The sequence below is a fragment of the Pyrgilauda ruficollis genome, unplaced genomic scaffold (assembly GCF_017590135.1).
Source record: "Pyrgilauda ruficollis isolate IOZ18807 unplaced genomic scaffold, ASM1759013v1 scaffold66, whole genome shotgun sequence".
Lineage (NCBI taxonomy): Eukaryota > Metazoa > Chordata > Aves > Passeriformes > Passeridae > Pyrgilauda > Pyrgilauda ruficollis.
Window position 1 is genome coordinate 2428757 of NW_024528377.1, and position 21466 is coordinate 2450222.

At 44.9% G+C, this 21466-nt stretch overlaps 2 protein-coding genes across 4 annotated transcripts; both read left to right on the forward strand.

Moving 5' to 3' along the window:
- Window positions 1-991: 991 nt before the first annotated feature.
- On the forward strand, window positions 992-6125 carry PEX26 (peroxisomal biogenesis factor 26). Its single transcript, XM_041484507.1, has 5 exons — window positions 992-1270; window positions 1640-1780; window positions 2124-2437; window positions 3117-3263; window positions 3678-6125. The coding sequence occupies exons 1-5, from the start codon at window positions 1098-1100 to the stop codon at window positions 3779-3781; spliced, it is 879 nt and encodes a 292-aa protein (XP_041340441.1). The 5' UTR covers window positions 992-1097; the 3' UTR covers window positions 3782-6125.
- A 2615-nt stretch (window positions 6126-8740) lies between these two features.
- Window positions 8741-20417, forward strand: TUBA8 (tubulin alpha 8). 3 transcript variants are annotated; one of them, XM_041484339.1, is made up of 5 exons: window positions 8741-8895; window positions 12103-12325; window positions 17533-17681; window positions 18232-18912; window positions 20098-20417. In XM_041484339.1, the coding sequence occupies exons 1-5, from the start codon at window positions 8893-8895 to the stop codon at window positions 20383-20385; spliced, it is 1344 nt and encodes a 447-aa protein (XP_041340273.1). In that variant the 5' UTR covers window positions 8741-8892; the 3' UTR covers window positions 20386-20417. The 3 variants fall into 3 exon arrangements, with proteins under 3 accessions (XP_041340273.1, XP_041340271.1, XP_041340272.1); XM_041484337.1 differs by lacking the exons at window positions 17533-17681; window positions 18232-18912; window positions 20098-20417 and adding exons at window positions 13382-13530; window positions 14081-14761; window positions 15861-16235 and having other exon boundaries at window positions 8742-8895; XM_041484338.1 differs by lacking the exons at window positions 17533-17681; window positions 18232-18912; window positions 20098-20417 and adding exons at window positions 13382-13530; window positions 14081-14761; window positions 15921-16235 and having other exon boundaries at window positions 8742-8895.
- Window positions 20418-21466: the final 1049 nt, after the last annotated feature.

Sequence of the window (21466 nt, forward strand, 5' to 3'; positions counted from 1 at the left end):
TGGGGCCCTCTCGGGGTTCTGACACTCTCGGGGTTCGGACACTCTCGGGGCTGGGACACTCTCGGGATTGGAACACTCTCGGGATTGGAACACTCTCGGGATTGGAACACTCTCGGGGCTGGGGCACTCTCGGGGCTGGCACACTCGGGGCTCGGACACTCTCGGGATTGGAACACTCTCGGGATTGGAACACTCGGGGCTCGGACACTCTCGGGGCTGGGACACTCTCGGGATTGGAACACTCGGGGCTCGTACACTCTCGGGGCTGGGGCACTGTCGGGGCTGGGCTGACGCCCGGCGGCTGCGGGCAGAACAGTCGAGGCGGGCTGTTCCCTCGGCCCCTTTCCCTGGGCAGCCACACGGGGGAGGAGATGAGGGAAGCGCAGGGACAGGCACCGATCTCGGTCCCAGAGCTGCGGGCGCTCGGAGCGCCCCCCGGGTGCCCGCTTGCCACCGCTAATCCCCGCAGTCACAGCAGGGGAAGGGACCACAGTGGGTCGTGCTGTCCCAGCTCCCTGCTCAACCAGGGTCACTGCAGAGCACACGGCACGGGAATGCATCCAGGCGGTTCTGGAATATGGCCGTAAAGGGAGACTCCACACCTTCTCTGGGCAGTCTGTTTCAGTGCATGGTCACCGCACGGCAAAGGAGTTCTTCCCCCTGTCCAGGTGGAACTTGTGTGCATCAGTTTATGCCCATTGTCTCTTCTCCTATTGCTCGGTACCACAGAGGAGAGCCTGCCTTTATCTTCTTAGCACCTCCCTTTAGGCATTTATACACATTAAAGGGTCTCAGTCGTCTCTTCCCAAGGTTGAACAGACCCAGCTCCCTCAGCCTTTCCTGGTTAGAGATGCTCCAGCCCCCCCAACCATCCAGCCGTCCATGCCCTCCTGCAGCCGTGACTACACGTCCCGGCGGCCCGCGGGGCCGGGGATGCTCACCGGGGCGGCCTTTCCGCTGCCGGGCGGCTCCATCCCGGCTTTCCGGTGCCTGCCCGAGCGGAGCGGAGCCGGGCCCCGGCGGGGGCGGTGGCGGCGCTGGAGCCGGAGGCTGAGCCGGAGCCGTGTGGGGCCGGGCAGAGCCCTCCCGCCGGCGCCATGAGGGCCGAGCCGCCCGCCTGGGCGCAGGCGGCCGCGCTGCTGGAGGAGGCGGCGGATCTGCTGGTGCTGCACCGCGACTTCGCCGCCGCCGTGGAGCGGTGCGAGGCGGGCTGCGACAGCCTGGGCCCCGGCCCCGGGCCCGGCCCCGGCCCCGGGCCCGGCCACGAGAGGTGCGAGCGGTGCTGAGGGGCCGGGGCGGCGCTGGGAAGCTGCTAGGTACCGCCTCAGCGCCGGGCTGGCTTGGAACTTCAGGCCATGGCTGCACTGCTTCGGGGTTTCTTTTAGCCCTGTCGATATTAAAGTGTTTCATTTGTGCGTTTTTGAGGGAAGTGGGGTGTGCCCAGGAGCCTTCCCTTCGTTCTCTCAGAGATGCAGCACAGCGCATATCCTCGGAGGTCGAATTGGCCTTTTGATAGGGGACAAGTAGAGGGGAAGCAGAAAACTGTGTGGTACCTGGGCTGCACTGGAGCTCGCTGGAGGGGATGCAAGGGGAAATGTGGTTGTAAGAAGCATTTATTTAGGTGTCTGTTCCTTACCAGTTTTGCAGAAGTGAAATGCTCCCTTTGTGTTGTGGGGATTCAGGCACTGGCCGAGATGAACCGGTGGAGAGAAGTTCTGTCTTGGGTCCTACAGTACTACCATGCCCCTGAACATCTGCCTCCAAAAGTTCTGGAGTTGTGGTGAGTTTCTGTCTGTTGCTATCAGATATACACACGGGTTTAGGTTTAACTGCAGGCCAGGCTTGGGTATTGGGTGATATTTTCACTTTGTGTGGTGTGAGTGAGATCTGGGACAGGCCTGTTCTATGTGTGCTCGAGCAAGATTGCTTGCATGGTGATCAAGTCTAAAAGGGGTGATGCTGAGAGAGTAACATCAATACCTGTTGTCTGCCTCAGAATTGTCTGTGCTTTGATATTGACCCTGATTGATACCTCATGAGAGCTGCGTGTGCATAATAGCTGGCAGTGATGTCAGCTTCCACAGAGACTCAGTGTTTTCTCATACTTCTCCCTTGCATCTCAGCATCCTGCTGTACAGCAAAGTGAGAGAGCCGCAGGTGATGCTGGAGGTCGGCAGCAGCTGGCTGAGAGCCCACGCCAACCAGAGGCTCCCCGAGTTCGGCTCGCTGCTGGAGCTGTACCTGGCTCAGGTGCTGCTGCCGCTGGGGCGCTTCGAGGGCGCGGAGGAGCTGGTGCGGGGCTGTGCCGTGCCTGACAGCGAGCAGCAGCTGCAGCTCCTCGGCACCATCGGCCAGAGCCGCCGTCGCTGGACTCAGCGCGAGGAGACGCGCTCGGCCGCTGAGGAGCAGCAAGATCCGGCCACAGAAACTCTTCTGGGTGGGCTTTCCCTCTGTGGTTTGTGCTCCTTTCTTACGGCTTCATTTCAAGTTGGTCCCTTAGTGGCAAAAGGTAGCAAATATTAGGAATATTGCCATGATGAACAGGCCATGAGGGAGTCCCGTTGTGTATCACAGCAGGAAATAAAAGACTTAGTGATACATTTGCTGAGAATTGCAAAGCATATTTAGTCTCTGCTAACATCAGGAGATGACAGTTAATGTCCAGGATCAAAAGTTTGGGGTTTGGGTTGTTTTTTTTTAAGTAAAAAAAGGAAAATTAAGACTACCTGGCAATCCTTTAAGGGTATGTTTTCTTGGCTCTGTGTACAGTTTGTTTCATTTCCATTTACAGTTGGGTCCAAGTAGAACAAAGCCTGCCTAGCATTTAAAGTACTGCTTCTTCTCCAGAGCTGTAAATCATTGGATGTTTTCTCCCAGGACAGAAGCTGGCACTACTGTGGTTTAAGATCATATTGTAGTAACGTAGATGCCTAAAAAAGAAGTATAATGAAGTGTATTACAAAATTATTCTGCTTCTTTTTTGTATAAAAAACCAAACCAAACCCAACTCTCATGCAATCAGACTTCCAGTACCTTAGTTTCTTATTGGCCACATCTGTGTGGTTACTTTTTAAACTTTACTTTGCCCTAACAGCCTTTCTGTTCTTGTTTTCCAGGAGTGCTGTCCCAAAAGCTCCTGACCATGTTGACGTTGCTACGTAGAGCACTGAGGTCCATGTCAAACCACTTCTATTTACTTCCTTACAAGAAGATGCTCTTGGCTACTTTTTTGCTGTACCTGGTGGTGGTGAGATTAGACCCAGGTACAGGATTAAGATTTCCAATTTTAAAAATTCCATTATGGTTATGGAGAAGAAATGAGTCGTTTTTAATAAATTTGGTCTGTGTAAATGTCTCAGGAAGACAAAAATATGGATGACTAGGAATTTAATGTGTTTAATGTTTCCAGCTGAAGTGCATGTAGAAAGGTGAAGCTCCACAAATGCCAGTTTTCTGCAAACTCTTTCCAGCAGCCAAGGTGCAGACTGTGAGAGGCAGGCAGAGCTGTCCTAGATTCAGCCTTTTCCTCATCGAAGGAAGGAACAGAACTAGGTTTTTATTAATTCTAGCTGGGGGTAGTTCTTTCTTAATATGTTTAGTGTATGTTAGTTTTACCAGGGTTTGGGTTGCAAGTTAGTTTTACCAAGTTAGTTTTACCTTTTTGTTCTGCTTTGCAGCTTCTCCCACGTCACTGCCGTTCATTTACAAACTGGTCCAGCTCTTCAGGCAGGCTTGGGCAGCTGTGCTTTCTCCAGTCCATAGGCCTCCCCTTCGAGACTAAGTGTCTTCCTCCACTGAAAGTGTCACCTTGTCTTGGGCACGTCACCAGGCTCTTCAGGGGCTGTTCAAATCTGAGGTGTGGACTCCTGGAATTTCTTCGGACAGGGAATGGTGTATGAATTTTGAAGCCACAGCAAGTATTCCTGACATTTTGCTTGGTTCATCACTAGGGTACAGCCACTCCTTCCATACCTACAACTGAATAAGAATCTAAGAATCCTCCTTTTCAAACACTTTGCTTTGGATGTCTCTTGAGTGAGGGTTGTGTAGCCAGTTATGAACTATGGAAGAAGTTCTCATCTTTGCAAATGCTGAGCAGTTCTCTGAACAAGTGCAATTCCTGGAGGACAGTGATTACGGGAATATCCTGTATTCCCTGAAGACATCTGAAAAGCTCATTTCCTGCAGCATGGGATTTAGAACAAGCACATGGAAGAAAAACACTGTAGAAATTAAAGCCTATTACATTTTGAAAGCCATGGTTTCTCTTGTGACTGATGCCTCTTTGGAGAGGCACACTGGATTTTAATCATATTTAAGCCAGAAAGATGAGGGGGTGGGCCACAAAGACTACAAAGACTGTTGTGTTGTATCTACTCTTCTTAAATGCAAATTACAGCACTCAGTGCTTGCCTGATGCATACTCATTCCTAGAAGCACTTTGTAGTGGTGGTAAGAAAATAGACTTATTTTTAAAAATTTTATTCTATGTTATTGTCTAGTTGAACAACTGAAGTTGTTGCTTTGTTTTGCTCTTTCCCTACCTCTTGCTTTGTTTATGTAGATGTCAAAAAAATCTCTCTGTCTATCTAGAATTGCTCCCCAAGTCCCCAGTATCCAAAGTTCTGGGTTAGATGGGAGTCATGTACCAATGCTCTGTCATTCAGAACAAAAGGGTTTTTTTTTTTATAGAAAGAGATACTTCTCTGACATCACAAAACTTTCCCCAGATCAGTGGCAAGAAAATTGTACACCTGCAGGTCTGTCACCACACCAACTCCATTTCTGACCACTTGAGGCAGAAATTGGAGCTTTGGGGTGGAATGTTAATTTCTCCTCCATCCATTCATCCATCTATCATCAACTAAAAGGTAAATTGCAAGGAAGGAGCACTAATTTAACAAAATACTGCTTTTAAACTGTTGTGTGCAGGAGGGGACAAGTTAAAAGTGAGAAGCCAAGGACAAATTTGCCTCTGTCATCCCAGCACCTGTGCCAAAAGGGTGCAAACTCACTGATGTCAGCCCAAATTACAAAATGTTGTCAGAGCAGCCTTTTTGGTGGGACCACACCAAGGCCATGAGAAGCAGCCAGTGTAGATCCCAGTGTGGTGTCTTACAGCAGTAGTGCCCTTTGTCTCTAGCAATAGCCATACTCCCAGGTGTGTTTTCTTCACACAGGGTGGGCTGGTGCCCTCAGACTGTGTGTGATCTGTTGCTTTGCTCCCTACTGGGGCACTGTGCAAACAGTCTCATCTTCACTACTAGAAACAGTTGTCTGTTTCATCTTAAATTATCCCAAACAGAACTACACCCCAGCACTACTGTCAGACAAACTCAGGTTATTTGTGAGGGTAATAATGACCTTGCCTAATTGTCTCAAGAGATTTTAAAACCCAAACCAATTCCATATGACTCCCCAAAGTTTTTGTCTCTGCCAGGACTCTACACCAGATGAAGTAGCCCATAGCTTTTCCATATAAAAAAAGTAATTTTTTATATACTCTGCACACCCAGAGAAGAGCAGCCTTTGATATTGCTAAATGGTTCCTGTAATCCAGCTGTAAGTGTAGTTACAACACTGAAACCAACCCTTGATGTGAAATCAGATAGAATGAAACACAGAAGCTCTGTCTGGAGTTGAGCTCTTCCAAGAAATGACCAGGATCAGTCTTCTGTCCCCCTGCTTTGCAAGGCCTCAGGTTAAGTCCTTTGTAAGCCAGTTAATGAAATGGCAAACTTCACTCTGAAGTCAGGCCAAATTCTTATCAAAGTGACTGCTAGGTAATGAACAATTTTTGCTCTAGTCTTCTGGCATCATTTTTAGTTTGATGGCAGAGATGCTGTTCTGGAGGTTGGTTTGGACCAGTGGTTTCAGCAGACCATACATAGCTTTTAGAATGCTGTTAAGTGTCCTTTACGAGGACTTTTAACATTCAACTTTATTTTAAGTGTAGGTTGGTAACCTTGACTTTATTGGAGTACTACTGATTTAGAATTTATATTGTTTTAAATTCATCATGAGAGAGCAAGAAGACAGAAATAAGCTATCAGGATTTTTTTGCAATTAATACTAAAACTGCAGTATCTAATTTTTATAATAAAGTGACTACTGATTTACCTCTGTAGAGTTGCTTGTTTGTGCTGTGATTGAGTATATGAAAAAAAGGTGTTTATTGTATTGATGCACTACAAAGTATATCAAAGTTTTCAGGAATTGTTTCACATTGTTTCATAGTTTCACCATGTTTGAATTAAGCAGAGAATGTCTTCAGTGTGAATCTGATGAGACCTAATCCACTGATGATGGTGGTAGAGTGTAAGTCTGCATTTTGGCATGGCCAAGACCAATACTACCAAGAATAAAGTACCTGGTATTCATCATTATTAGATGAATGTATCTTTATATTAGAGCTAACTACAGTTCTGACCTTACTCTATTAGGGGAGAAAACTCTGCAAATTAAAAGTACATAGCAGAGTTCTCTGTTTCAGGGATAATTCCTGAAAACCAGTATTTTATCAATGTAGCAGTGTTAACAGGTACTTAATTACTAGACTTGGGAAGTTCAGAAATCCTGAAATGAAATGCTGCTGGTTCTCCCAGCAGGTGGCAACAAACTAACAGAAAACAATTATACAGGGAACACCAGGAAAGTGTTTAAATCTTCATTCGCTTACTGAGGAAGGTATTAGAACCTGTGGGAAATGCAAAGACTTACACGTCCCAAATTAAAAGGAAAAGAGGATTTTGTGTGATCACCTAAGAACTTACTAAGAGTGCACTGTTTTTTACCATGGCATAATAATGTTCTAGAATAATCCATGATTCTGCCACTGCTGGTGAGTCATTTAGGTAAACAGCCTGTGGGGAGGGAGTGATGTACATCCAGTAAAGGAGAAAAAGCATTTAACTGTCCTTCATTGGCCTCTTGATGTATTTCAATCTCAGCATATTGAATTAGGGGAAGAAGGAGAAATCACATCACATTCAGGGTGATGGAGCCCTGCAGTCCTGGTTGTATCTGAACACCTGCCTGCCCATGGGAAGTGTGAATCCACTCCTTGGTTTGCTTTGCTTGTGTGCACAACTTTTGCTTTGTGTGTTAAACTATATCTCAAGCCACAGGTTCTCCCTGATTCTTCTGATTCAGTGCTCAGTTGCCAGCTGGGGTTAAACCAGTACAACAGTACTTCTGAGTTCTAGATTATTCAAAAATGCCATTTTCAGAGATGTGTCTATCTTTAATTGGAGAAAAAGGCTTCAGGTTTCATATGGCAGCTCACCATCTGCCCACTTACTTTCCAAGAATCCAGGTCCAGGCCATATCTGCCTCATGTCTCTGTGGTCTCCCACTGGCAGAGAAAATGCCACAAAGGACTGTTGCAAATAATTTAGTAATTCACAGACCTCTTTTGGATTTTGTCGCTGCTGGATCTGACACATTGACTCAAAGTGTGCCTAAGAGGTTTTGGGTTGTGGACTGCTCAAAGTATTTGCTGTGAGAGTTTTTCCTGGCTCTCTGAAGCTGTGAGCATTAACATTTCAGATTGTCCAGAGCACCAGCGCTTTTCTGGGATGTTACAACTTCCACTAGAAGAAGAACACTAGAGCAACCTATTCCTTAGTCTCAAACCATCAAAAATCTGATGGTTTTCTGAAGAACTCTGAGATTCAGCTTAAGCAAAGCAGCAGATGGAATTTATAATGGAAATTCTTTGTTAAAAAACAATTATGGCTCCAAAAATTATGTAGCTTTTCCCAGCCAAAGTCAAAGAGTAATGGTTTGCAGGTCTATGTAAAGAACAGCAACATGAAGACTATACTAAAGTGAGTTTATAAAAACCAGTATGAACTAGTTCTCACTGTTAAAATGTAGGTGTTAAAGAAGATATTTCTATGCTGGTTGCCAACAGTGGCAGAACAATCTATTATTATCATCATGTCAGAGTAGACTAATCTACATTTTAGGAATTGTCTATTTAATGTCTGCGGATTAAACATCATCATAAACAGCACATTTATAAAATCAGGGGATATATGATGCAGATTCAAGCAATTAAGTGTGCCTTCCTCTTGTTACTTAAGGGTTGCAACCATGAGGATTTCTCTACTGAGAGAAGCTGCTGCTTTCCAGTGGTGAACAGTGCAGAAGGAGCAAAGTGGAGGAGGCGACTGCACTAATTTGGTGTCAGAATGTTGGGGTGATGCCTCCAGATCTGTCCTGCAATAAGAATCAAATTTCTTCCTATCTTTGGGTAGAGAAGTGAGAGTCTGTACTGAAAGCTGTCCCATATTGCTGACAGCCTGGATGACTGCACATGGAAAGAGAAGTAATAGAAGTAAATTGAGATGTTAATAGAAAAGCCAGGAGATCATTTAAAAGCGCTAGTAGAGCACACTTAAGAATGGTAGTTATGTTCACTTTCCAGATCTCATTTTTGGCTTTCTTTCCTATCCTTCTCTTTTCCATTCGTTTGCTCTCTTATGCCTTCAGTACTGGAATTCAGGTGTGATTTTCATCTACAGAAGTTTGTGTTGGGGAACTGGGACGGCGTGTGCGTTGCGGGTGATGTAAAACCCCGAGGTGTGAGAAAGCACAGTGTACAACGTGTTACACGGCCACACTCCAAACCAGTAAGTGTGCCAGCCCTGTTTGCACTGAGTTTGCAGCCTGGGGTGTCTGTGAGCCCGGGCTGTGTGGGTGGATTTGCACAGGAGGGGTGCTGCAGGCAGCAGGGTGACCTCGTCCCGCGGCGCTGTGACGCTGAAGCGCAGCAGCAGGTGCTGGGGACGGGCCCTGGGTGCCTCCTGCCCTGCAGCCCAGAGCCAGGCTCCAGCACAGACCTGCCACCAGTGACCCCAAAGGCAGGGAAACCCCTCTGGAGACACCATGGTAAGGGGGATGGGGAGCACCGGGCACACGGGGCCGGGGGGGGCTGTGGGTGAGGGAAGGCAGAGGGGTCTGCTGTCGTTATCAGTGGGTTTTGCCACTGAGCCCTGATCTCACACACCACTCACCATGTAAGAAAATGGGAAAGGAGTGCAGAAAATCTCACTGAAGCATTACTGCATTGTTTCTTCAGAGAGTTCCTAACTAGTGGGATTATAAGATAAATTAGATGTGGAGTCTTAGCTGCTTGGTACTTTCTGTTGTGACTATATTTTCTCAACACCAGTTTATTTCCATGCAAGACAATTTTTTTTAGATATAAACCAAAAAATGTATTTACCTTTGTGTCTGTTTCAAATTAATTTAGCCCCAATGGCTATACTGTCCATAGCTATACAGGGTATGTGTGTGTGTTTCTGGAGTCCATGAATCTTTTTATATATGTATGTGTTTAAGTAAGTTAAAAAATTTGTTTTTAAGTTTTGGTGGTTTGTTATAAATTCGTAGAAATCTCTCAAAACCTCTTAGAATGTGAAAAAATCCATTTCACCTTGTGCCCCGGTATATCTCTAGCACAGAGTCTAATTTTGGTGCAGAGGAAGAACTTTCTGCCAGCTCATCTCACAGGCAAAATACTTCCACAGGCTTCCCAGACCTAGGGAAGTGAGCGTGTTTGTGGAACAGCTGGAAGACTAAAGTTCTCCTTTTGCAGTAAATCCTGGAGCCAGTTTGGTTTTTTTTTGAGTCAAAGCTGTCCCAAAGGTTTAGTTTCACAAAGGATCTGGTCCTTTCTACTGTTTCTTTGTTAGACCTGTCCTGGGTCCACAGACATTAGTGGTGGGATGTGAAACATGAGTTTGGAATAGGCTCCAAATTCAAATATCACGTAAAGATCAGTTTACTCTGACTGTGACGCTGAAGAAGGCCCACCCTCTTCCCTACTAAAAGTCTGGCATGTATTTTAATGCTGTTCACTATGCAAAGTCAGAAACCTCTTTTTCACTGTCTTCTCTCTTGGGCAGAATATTTCCAAATTACTGCTGAGGAAGGAGAAGATGAAATGGCTCAAAAAGCAGGGTTGAGATGTGGTTTCAAACTAGTGCAGCTGAAAGCTCAGTCTGAAATTCTTCAACTACAGTCATATATAAAGTTTTACAATACTAACTTCCTAAGGCAGCATTCACTTGTTCCATCTGTGAAGAAACAGACCAATTCCTCTACAGACCTGAGGAAATGAGCAAAGCAGCTCTTTAGGTTTAAAATATCGCTTGACTTGTAATTGTAGTTTTGCTTTAAAATATATTGTTTTTAAAAGCCAGCTGGCCTCACTGCTGTGTTTGAAAAGAAAAGAAACCCTTATTTTTCTTGCTGCCTGCCAGCCTCACAGATTCACACTGGGATTTGAAAGAAAAGGCAGGAGCCTGTGGAAAGTCAGCATTAATTGAATTCTCTAAGCCCAAATATGCCTTCAGTGTCTCCTGAGTAATCCTCCAGATTGCAACACACTGATTTATGGAGCTCCATTGTCACTCAGATAACTCAGAGACTTCTGCCCAACTCAGTTGACAAAGACAGGGTTGTGCAAGTACACTTGAGAGCACATGCATGTGCAGAGTCAGCAGAAATTTTCAGCTTAAAAATGAGTACTGAATAAAAATAATTTATTTCGTTGAATGAAAGATTTAAATAGAGCTTCCATGTTCATCTGAATGTCTGGGGATGACTAGCTGGGGCAGTGATGACTTGAAATTCTAGTTGCTTCAGAAAAAATTCCTTCAGTTATGTTTCTTACACACAAATTTATGTCCATTTGAAGAATTGAAAGAAAAGAAAACACTGCTCCAGAGATCTTGCTGGTCACACATTGTGACTGAAAATTTAGTTTTTGGGGAGGATACATTTAATTCTCAGGTCACAGAATGATTTTGCTGAGTAAGCAGTTACAGAATTTAATTTTTTAAAAATTAACTGGTCAAATCTGATAGTGCCATTGGTTATCTCTAAATGCAATATTACAAAACAAGAATGAGTGAGGACCATCCTCTGCCCTTAAAGCCAGGTCTGCTTCACATCTGGGCATCTCAGTTCTCCTTCCTGCTCCAGAGCCTGGCAGTGGTCAGTGAGCTGCTCACTGGAAACCATTCTTGACAATGAGTTGTTTTCTGCATGGTGCCCAAGCATTGTCTGGAAAAATATTAACTGGCCTAAGACAAAACTGTGCCAATTTTTTTGAATTATCAATCAGCACAGGAGATCACAGGCCAGTGTTCAGTACTATGACCTGACTTTTTCTTACTCCCTAGTATAGACAGGGCCCTGGGAATCACAAAAACAGAGCTCAGGCAGCTTTAATTGCTCCAAAGCAGAAACCAAATCTGAAAAAATCCACATGCCTGAAACCACTCTCTCCTCAAAAAAATGCCTTTCACTACACCCAGTGTTGCAATTGCTGGGACTAACCCAGAAGTATTTGCTTTATAATTGTTTGTGAATTTATGAAATCCAGCAGCAGAGCCTTTTAAAAGCAGTCCTTTTAAGTGTATTTTGGAGCAATTGACAGCTGCCTACTTTAGCCTGGTGCTACACAGTTTTCTCTTCCTGGCTGCCACAGAAACAAAGCTGGGAATCATGCAAATACACTTTACTGCAATGGCACTGCCTGACAAGCAATGGACCCGTGATGTAAAATTAATGGCTGCTCAGGAGCTGGAAGGAACATTTGTTTTGGCCAAGAAAATCTGGAGTAATTGAAAGCAGCTCTTCCAAGTTTCCACGCTAGCCTGCTCTCAGAGGGTAGAAGGATCAAAAGACATCATCTGCCTCGGGTTACATAAGGGGGAAGGATGCCACATGGCTGTGTCAGGTTCCAGCCAGGGGTAAAAATAAACTAAACTGGGATGTGCTCCTCAGCAGGGCCAATCCAGGAAGAAAGGTGGGGTTTGTGTAATTGAAATTAATTTTTCCTGACTGTTTTTAAAATACTTCTGTAGTAGAGCACGCAGACCTCAATTTTTTAAAGAACTGTCCCAGTATGTGGCATGTGCATGTGCAGTCTTTTTGTGGTCATGGGGCTGAACAACCAAATGAACAGGTGACAGTGACAATTCAGATTTTTTGGAAGAGCAATACACAGGGAAAAGGCAACCACCAGGAATAAGGAGGGCTAAGGCACACTGATTTTTCTGACCCTGCTCTCCTCTCTCCCCTCAGCGTGAGTGCATCTCTGTTCACGTTGGCCAGGCTGGAGTGCAGATAGGAAATGCGTGCTGGGAGCTCTTCTGCCTGGAGCACGGCATTCAGCCCGACGGCACCTTCAAGGACCTGCAGGACAAACTCAGCTCTGATGACTCCTTCACCACATTCTTCAACGAAACAGCCACTGGGAAGCACGTGCCACGGGCTGTAATGGTGGACTTGGAACCAACCGTGGTAGGTCAGTACAGAAATAAACCTGCAAAATGGAGATGAGCTTGATTTTCCTCATATCACCATGCTGTGCCACCAGTCTTCACTGGCACAAAGTGGCCCTTTGCACCTCGGGCTACCACTAGATAGCATGGTGACACAAAAAAACCATCAATTTTCTGTGACACAGGACGCCAGATTCTGTCACAGGTGTTACAAACACTGGAACAAGAGGATCCCCAGCAGTTTAATGGCTGGTACACCTGGCGTGCACAACTTCTCTTTGCATCAATATTAGGGTTTGTTTATCATGACATTTTTGCCGTTCAAATTCTGCTTTTCTTCAGTTTGGATTTAAAGCAGGAGCCTGATTGCTGCCCTCCAATAATAGAATGTCTATAAATTGGGACACCTGAATGTCACATTCACATTTTCTGAAAAATCCCTTCGCCCAGGATTTTTCTCCTGGGAAGCTGAGAAGCCTCAGAGAAAAAGGAAAACAATAATTATCTGATTTGCTTCCTGTGTTTTGCTCCTTTGGAATGTGTTTGGACATTATTTACCCACAGGTGATTGTTTCATTGGTTTCTGCTGTGGGTTGATTTGACTCATTGGCCAATTGGGCCAAGCTGTGTTGGGGCTCTGGAAAGAGTCACGAGTTTTCATTATTATCTTTTTAGCCTTCTGTAAGTATCCTTTCTGTATTCTTTAGTATAGTATAGTTTACTATTCTTTAATATAATATAGTATCATAAAATAATAAATTAGCCTTCTGAGAACATGGAGTCAGATTCATCATTCCTTCCTTTGTCTGGGGATCCCTGTAAATACAATACCTGAATTTCTTCACACTGTTTTTTCTGGGGACTTGTCACCAACAAGCTCATGAGAAGATAAGTGGCTGGACTGAAGATGCACAATAAATCAAGCAAATGCAACAATGAAGAAATGCTCAGGAGACACTTCCCTTCTCCATCAGCATCTGTCTTTTGGCATCATGAGCTTCTGTGACTGACAGCATCCACTGATGCCAACAACAACCCGAATTTGTTGGCACTTCTTACAATTTCTCTTTCTTCTTCAGATGAAGTACGGGCTGGCACCTTCCGGGAACTTTTTCACCCAGAACAGCTGATCACTGGAAAGGAAGATGCAGCCAATAATTACGCCCGTGGCCACTACACCATTGGCAAGGAAAGCATTGATATGGTGCTGGATCGTGTCCGTAAGCTGGTAAGTCCCAGTAGCTCTGAAACAGCAGTTTGGACTCTGCAGAAGAAAGAAGGGCAGAACTAACAGCTTGTTAATTGCAAATGATACCAATGGTTCAGCAAAGAGATTGCAAGTGGTACAGATGGTATCTTGGACATGGTGTAGAAGAGAGAAGCCCAGTAGTTCACTTCCCAGCTGCATGCCTCCAGGCTTTTTTATAAAGTGGTTATGAATATGTAATTTTTAATTATTAGCACAGCCCTTCAGCACCAATACTGATACTGAAGGGTGGATTATGCAGTTGTACATTGCTGGTTTCAGCTAGAGTAAGAGAGCAGTGTGAAGTTCAGACAGAGAGAGGCCTGGACAGGTCCCTATGTCTTAAGTTGAGAGAGTGAGGAAAGCAAAGGTTGGAACTATCACCAGCCCTTTCCCAGGAAATCTTGACATGAAATCTATGCTGTATACTGCCTATGACTGCTCACTCCTTCAGCTCAGGAGAAGATCACATAGCAAAGTCTTTTCCTCCTTTTTCAGCCGCTGCTGTTTCACTTTCTCTTTTGCTTTCTAGACCGATGCCTGCTCTGGGCTGCAAGGATTCCTGATCTTCCACAGCTTTGGTGGCGGTACCGGCTCCGGATTTACCTCCCTGCTGATGGAACGCCTCTCTGTGGATTACGGAAAGAAGTCCAAACTGGAATTCGCCATCTACCCAGCCCCTCAGGTCTCCACTGCTGTGGTGGAGCCCTACAACTCCATCCTGACCACGCACACCACGCTGGAGCACTCGGACTGCGCCTTCATGGTGGACAACGAGGCCATCTACGACATCTGCCGCCGCAACCTGGCCATCGAGCGCCCCACCTACACCAACCTGAACCGCCTGATCAGCCAGATCGTGTCCTCCATCACCGCCTCGCTGCGCTTCGACGGCGCCCTCAACGTGGACCTGACGGAGTTCCAGACCAACCTGGTGCCCTACCCGCGCATCCACTTCCCGCTGGTCACCTACGCGCCCATCATCTCCTCGGACAGAGCGCACCACGAGCAGCTCTCGGTGGCCGAGATCACCAACGCCTGCTTCGAGCCCAACAACCAGATGGTGAAGTGTGACCCGAGGCACGGCAAGTACATGGCCTGCTGCATGCTCTACCGCGGCGACGTCGTCCCCAAGGACGTCAACGTAGCCATTGCTGCCATCAAGACCAAGAGAACCATCCAGTTTGTCGACTGGTGTCCAACTGGCTTCAAGGTGAGTAGGGCTTCTCTTGAGTGTTGAAAGGGGAGGTTCAGTCTAGTAGAAAACTTGTATTCTTAAAGTTTTCTAGCAGAAAAATTATATTCTTAAAGTTTTCTAGCAGCAAACTTGTATTTTTAAAGTTTTCTAGCAGAAAAATTATATTCTTAAAGTTTTCTAGCAGCAAACTTGTATTTTTAAAGTTTTCTAGCAGAAAAATTATATTCATAAAGTTTTCTAGCAGAAAACTTGTATTCTTAAAGTTTTCTAGTAGAAAACTTATATTTTTAAAGTTTTCTAGCAGAAAACTGTATTTTTGAAGTTTTCTAGCAGAAAAATTGTATTTGTAAAGTTTTCCAGCAGAAAACTTGTATCCTTAAAGTTTTCTAGCAGAAAAATTGTATTTTTGAAATTTTCTAGTAGAAAACTTTTTTTTTTGAAGGTTTCCAGCAGAAAACTTGTATTTAAAGTTTTTTATCTTGCCTATTTCTCCTATATCCCCCAGAATATGGGGGAATATAGATATTTCCCAATGAACATAAGGATGCTTTTATATAAAATGTGTCTTTTCTCCTTTGGACATCCCATTACATATTTAAATAAATGAAAGTTCAAAGTGTGTATGGGTTAAAATTGAAAGAAGTTTTAATTTCAGACCTGACCTCTGGAACAGCCAACGAGCGTTGCCTCTGAGGCACAATCTAAAATTGAGGAAATACCAAAGCTGATAAAATTAATAAAGGAAATGCTGATATTAGGGAATCTCTTAGTTAACCTAAAAATATTACACAGCCTCTCCCCACTGGTTACACAGCAGTGTCTGGAAATACATTTTCAGCAATAATACAGACACTACCAGCAGAAAAGTATTTGTCATACAAACAGCTCCTTCAAAAATGAAAACCTCCAACTGGGAACCAACTTTTTAGATTAGTTTCTACAGAGTACCTTGGTGAAACTCTATGTTCAGTAGGTGTTAAGAAAGCTACGAACTGGTCAGTGTGCATTAAACAGTAGAATAGTAGATATTAGAGCGTGTTTTGTGCTCTTTGACATTTGACATGGCATTTGCCATCTGGCACCAGCACCTGTAACTTCACTCACCTTTCTTCAGCTCCTTGACTGCCTCCTGCTCCTGCTGTTGTCCAGCCTTCTCTCACATCCCTGTTTCCAGGTTGGGATCAACTACCAGCCTCCTACAGTGGTTCCTGGCGGAGACCTGGCCCAAGTTCAGCGGGCAGTCTGCATGCTGAGCAACACCACGGCCATCGCCGAGGCCTGGGCAAGGCTGGACCACAAGTTTGACCTGATGTACGCCAAGAGAGCTTTTGTGCACTGGTACGTGGGGGAAGGCATGGAGGAGGGAGAGTTTGCAGAGGCCCGAGAGGACCTGGCTGCCCTGGAAAAGGACTATGAAGAAGTGGGAACTGACTCGTTTGAAGAAGAGAATGATGGGGAGTGATTTTAAAATACATTTTGTTCCTGGTGAGCACAGAATTGTCTCTGTACTGCATGTGTCAACAATTAGCTCAGATTTTCTGCACCTTGTAAACATAAATTTAGGAGAGGACATTTTTTTATTACATAAATGACAGGCAAATTATCCTGTAAGATACAATCAGCTGTAGTAATGCCCCACCACTCCCAGTAATGTAAAAAGATTTGCTCTCCCTTGCACACTTAATGTGAGCCTCTCTAAGCTCTAGTGAACATGAAAAACTCACTACATTCCACGTAGGTTATCCCAAAAAAGCTGCAGAACGCTGCTTCCTGCTCCTGCATAAGAGCAGCAGAGCCAACAGGGACACCACAGACAGCTGCCCAAGCCAGGATTCTGTGGAATCCACAGTCAGCTACGACACTCTGCGGGATATTTGAAAAGTCATGGCAGTCAGGTGAAGTCCCAGGGGACTGGAAAAAGGGAAACATTGTCCCCAGTGTTAAAAAGGGCAGAAAGGAGGGTCCTGGTGGCTGCCAACCTCTTGGCCTCACCTCTGTACCTGAGAAGTGCATGGAAGAAGTCCTCCAAGAAGCTGTGCTAAGGCATAAGGAGGGCGGATTTAACTGGATGCTCATGGAAAAATTAACTGGGCACTTAAGCATGAAGTACCTAGGTGCTCATGCATAAATTAATTGGGAATTTATTAACACCTCTGTGCAACAAATGAGATATTGTCTCGCTTTTTGATTAGGTTCTCCTGCATGCATTTGTGACCCTCCTTGCTCATTTCAGAATCTGGATTTTTTTAATGATGCTAATACAGAATGGTTTCATTGGTTTCTGCTGTGGGTTGATTTGACTCATTGGCCAATTGGGCCAAGCTGTGTTGGGGCTCTGGAAAGAGTCACGAGTTTTCATTATTATCTTTTTAGCCTTCTGTAAGTATCCTTTCTGTATTCTTTAGTATAGTATAGTTTACTATTCTTTAATATAATATAGTATCATAAAATAATAAATTAGCCTTCTGAGAACATGGAGTCAGATTCATCATTCCTTCCTTTGTCTGGGGATCCCTGTAAATACAATACCTGAATTTCTTCACACTGTTTTTTCTGGGGACTTGTCACCAACAAGCTCATGAGAAGATAAGTGGCTGGACTGAAGATGCACAATAAATCAAGCAAATGCAACAATGAAGAAATGCTCAGGAGACACTTCCCTTCTCCATCAGCATCTGTCTTTTGGCATCATGAGCTTCTGTGACTGACAGCATCCACTGATGCCAACAACAACCCAAATTTGTTGGCACTGGAGCATATTCTTACAATTTCTCTTTCTTCTTCAGATGAAGTACGGGCTGGCACCTTCCGGGAACTTTTTCACCCAGAACAGCTGATCACTGGAAAGGAAGATGCGGCCAATAATTACGCCCGTGGCCACTACACCATTGGCAAGGAAAGCATTGATATGGTGCTGGATCGTGTCCGTAAGCTGGTAAGTCCCAGTAGCTCTGAAACAGCAGTTTGGACTCTGCAGAAGAAAGAAGGGCAGAACTAACAGCTTGTTAATTGCAAATGATACCAATGGTTCAGCAAAGAGATTGCAAGTGGTACAGATGGTATCTTGGACATGGTGTAGAAGAGAGAAGCCCAGTAGTTCACTTCCCAGCTGCATGCCTCCAGGCTTTTTTATAAAGTGGTTATGAATATGTAATTTTTAATTATTAGCACAGCCCTTCAGCACCAATACTGATACTGAAGGGCGGATTATGCAGTTGTACATTGCTGGTTTCAGCTAGAGTAAGAGAGCAGTGTGAAGTTCAGACAGAGAGAGGCCTGGACAGGTCCCTATGTCTTAAGTTGAGAGAGTGAGGAAAGCAAAGGTTGGAACTATCACCAGCCCTTTCCCAGGAAATCTTGACATGAAATCTATGCTGTATACTGCCTATGACTGCTCACTCCTTCAGCTCAGGAGAAGATCACATAGCAAAGTCTTTTCCTCCTTTTTCAGCCGCTGCTGTTTCACTTTCTCTTTTGCTTTCTAGACCGATGCCTGCTCTGGGCTGCAAGGATTCCTGATCTTCCACAGCTTTGGTGGCGGTACCGGCTCCGGATTTACCTCCCTGCTGATGGAACGCCTCTCTGTGGATTACGGAAAGAAGTCCAAACTGGAATTCGCCATCTACCCAGCCCCTCAGGTCTCCACTGCTGTGGTGGAGCCCTACAACTCCATCCTGACCACGCACACCACGCTGGAGCACTCGGACTGCGCCTTCATGGTGGACAACGAGGCCATCTACGACATCTGCCGCCGCAACCTGGCCATCGAGCGCCCCACCTACACCAACCTGAACCGCCTGATCAGCCAGATCGTGTCCTCCATCACCGCCTCGCTGCGCTTCGACGGCGCCCTCAACGTGGACCTGACGGAGTTCCAGACCAACCTGGTGCCCTACCCGCGCATCCACTTCCCGCTGGTCACCTACGCGCCCATCATCTCCTCGGACAGAGCGCACCACGAGCAGCTCTCGGTGGCCGAGATCACCAACGCCTGCTTCGAGCCCAACAACCAGATGGTGAAGTGTGACCCGAGGCACGGCAAGTACATGGCCTGCTGCATGCTCTACCGCGGCGACGTCGTCCCCAAGGACGTCAACGTAGCCATTGCTGCCATCAAGACCAAGAGAACCATCCAGTTTGTCGACTGGTGTCCAACTGGCTTCAAGGTGAGTAGGGCTTCTCTTGAGTGTTGAAAGGGGAGGTTCAGTCTAGTAGAAAACTTGTATTCTTAAAGTTTTCTAGCAGAAAAATTATATTCTTAAAGTTTTCTAGCAGCAAACTTGTATTTTTAAAGTTTTCTAGCAGAAAAATTATATTCATAAAGTTTTCTAGCAGAAAACTTGTATTCTTAAAGTTTTCTAGCAAACTTGTATTTTTGAAATTTCCTAGCAGAAAAATTATATTCGTAAAGTTTTCTAGCAGAAAACTTGTATTCTTAAAGTTTTCTAGTAGAAAACTTATATTTTTAAAGTTTTCTAGCAGAAAACTGTATTTTTGAAGTTTTCTAGCAGAAAAATTGTATTTGTAAAGTTTTCCAGCAGAAAACTTGTATCCTTAAAGTTTTCTAGCAGAAAAATTGTATTTTTGAAATTTTCTAGTAGAAAACTTTTTTTTTGAAGTTTTCTAGCAGAAAACTTGTATTTAAAGTTTTTTATCTTGCCTACTTCTCCTATATCCCCCAGAATATGGGGGAATATAGATATTTCCCAATGAACATAAGGATGCTTTTATATAAAATGTGTCTTTTCTCCTTTGGACATCCCATTACATATTTAAATAAATGAAAGTTCAAAGTGTGTATGGGTTAAAATTGAAAGAAGTTTTAATTTCAGACCTGACCTCTGGAACAGCCAACGAGCGTTGCCTCTGAGGCACAATCTAAAATTGAGGAAATACCAAAGCTGATAAAATTAATAAAGGAAATGCTGATATTAGGGAATCTCTTAGTTAACCTAAAAATATTACACAGCCTCTCCCCACTGGTTACACAGCAGTGTCTGGAAATACATTTTCAGCAATAATACAGACACTACCAGCAGAAAAGTATTTGTCATACAAACAGCTCCTTCAAAAATGAAAACCTCCAACTGGGAACCAACTTTTTAGATTAGTTTCTACAGAGTACCTTGGTGAAACTCTATGTTCAGTAGGTGTTAAGAAAGCTACGAACTGGTCAGTGTGCATTAAACAGTAGAATAGTAGATATTAGAGCGTGTTTTGTGCTCTTTGACATTTGACATGGCATTTGCCATCTGGCACCAGCACCTGTAACTTCACTCACCTTTCTTCAGCTCCTTGACTGCCTCCTGCTCCTGCTGTTGTCCAGCCTTCTCTCACATCCCTGTTTCCAGGTTGGGATCAACTACCAGCCTCCTACAGTGGTTCCTGGCGGAGACCTGGCCCAAGTTCAGCGGGCAGTGTGCATGCTGAGCAACACCACGGCCATCGCCGAGGCCTGGGCCCGCCTGGACCACAAGTTTGACCTGATGTACGCCAAGAGAGCTTTTGTGCACTGGTACGTGGGGGAAGGCATGGAGGAGGGAGAGTTTGCAGAGGCCCGAGAGGACCTGGCTGCCCTGGAAAAGGACTATGAAGAAGTGGGAACTGACTCGTTTGAAGAAGAGAATGATGGGGAGTGATTTTAAAATACATTTTGTTCCTGGTGAGCACAGAATTGTCTCTGTACTGCATGTGTCAACAATTAGCTCAGATTTTCTGCACCTTGTAAACATAAATTTAGGAGAGGACATTTTTTTATTACATAAATGACAGGCAAATTATCCTGTAAGATACAATCAGCTGTAGTAATGCCCCACCACTCCCAGTAATGTAAAAAGATTTGCTCTCCCTTGCACACTTAATGTGAGCCTCTCTAAGCTCTAGTGAACATGAAAAACTCACTACATTCCACGTAGGTTATCCCAAAAAAGCTGCAGAACGCTGCTTCCTGCTCCTGCATAAGAGCAGCAGAGCCAACAGGGACACCACAGACAGCTGCCCAAGCCAGGATTCTGTGGAATCCACAGTCAGCTACGACACTCTGCGGGATATTTGAAAAGTCATGGCAGTCAGGTGAAGTCCCAGGGGACTGGAAAAAGGGAAACATTGTCCCCAGTGTTAAAAAGGGCAGAAAGGAGGGTCCTGGTGGCTGCCAACCTCTTGGCCTCACCTCTGTACCTGGGAAGTGCATGGAAGAAGTCCTCCAAGAAGCTGTGCTAAGGCATAAGGAGGGCGGATTTAACTGGATGCTCATGGAAAAATTAACTGGGCACTTAAGCATGAAGTACCTAGGTGCTCATGCATAAATTAATTGGGAATTTATTAACACCTCTGTGCAACAAATGAGATATTGTCTCGCTTTTTGATTAGGTTCTCCTGCATGCATTTGTGACCCTCCTTGCTCATTTCAGAATCTGGATTTTTTTAATGATGCTAATACAGAATGGCTTTTAAGAAGGACTTGCCTATAAAAATAAGGCAATTCTTAGAAATACCCAAGTTGCCTTTCTTTCAAGACTGAACTTTCAGACCTTTCTGGGACTGATTCTGCCAGATATTCCTCTCAAAAAGTAAGATAATATCTCTCCTTTGTTCACAATTCTGTTCATAAATTATCAGTTAATTACTGCATGAGTGTTAATTACCTCACTTTTCCCACCCTTTCCCCCTCATATTTCTCATCCTTTTTCCACCTCATGTTTTCTGCCCCTTTTTCACCTC

What these genes read in the sequence shown, in the direction of transcription:
- PEX26 (XM_041484507.1), top strand. Translation starts at nt 1,098, where the DNA reads ATGAGGGCCGAGCCGCCCGCCTGGGCGCAGGCGGCCGCGCTGCTGGAG. An exon ending in CCAAAAGTTCTGGAGTTGTG is followed by an intron (nt 1,781 to 2,123) that starts GTGAGTTTCTGT and finishes CTTGCATCTCAG; the next exon opens with CATCCTGCTGTACAGCAAAG. An exon ending in GGTGGTGAGATTAGACCCAG is followed by an intron (nt 3,264 to 3,677) that starts GTACAGGATTAA and finishes TCTGCTTTGCAG; the next exon opens with CTTCTCCCACGTCACTGCCG.
- TUBA8 (XM_041484337.1), top strand. An exon ending in CTTGGAACCAACCGTGGTAG is followed by an intron (nt 12,326 to 13,381) that starts GTCAGTACAGAA and finishes TTTCTTCTTCAG; the next exon opens with ATGAAGTACGGGCTGGCACC. An exon ending in GGTGTCCAACTGGCTTCAAG is followed by an intron (nt 14,762 to 15,860) that starts GTGAGTAGGGCT and finishes ACCTTTCTTCAG; the next exon opens with CTCCTTGACTGCCTCCTGCT.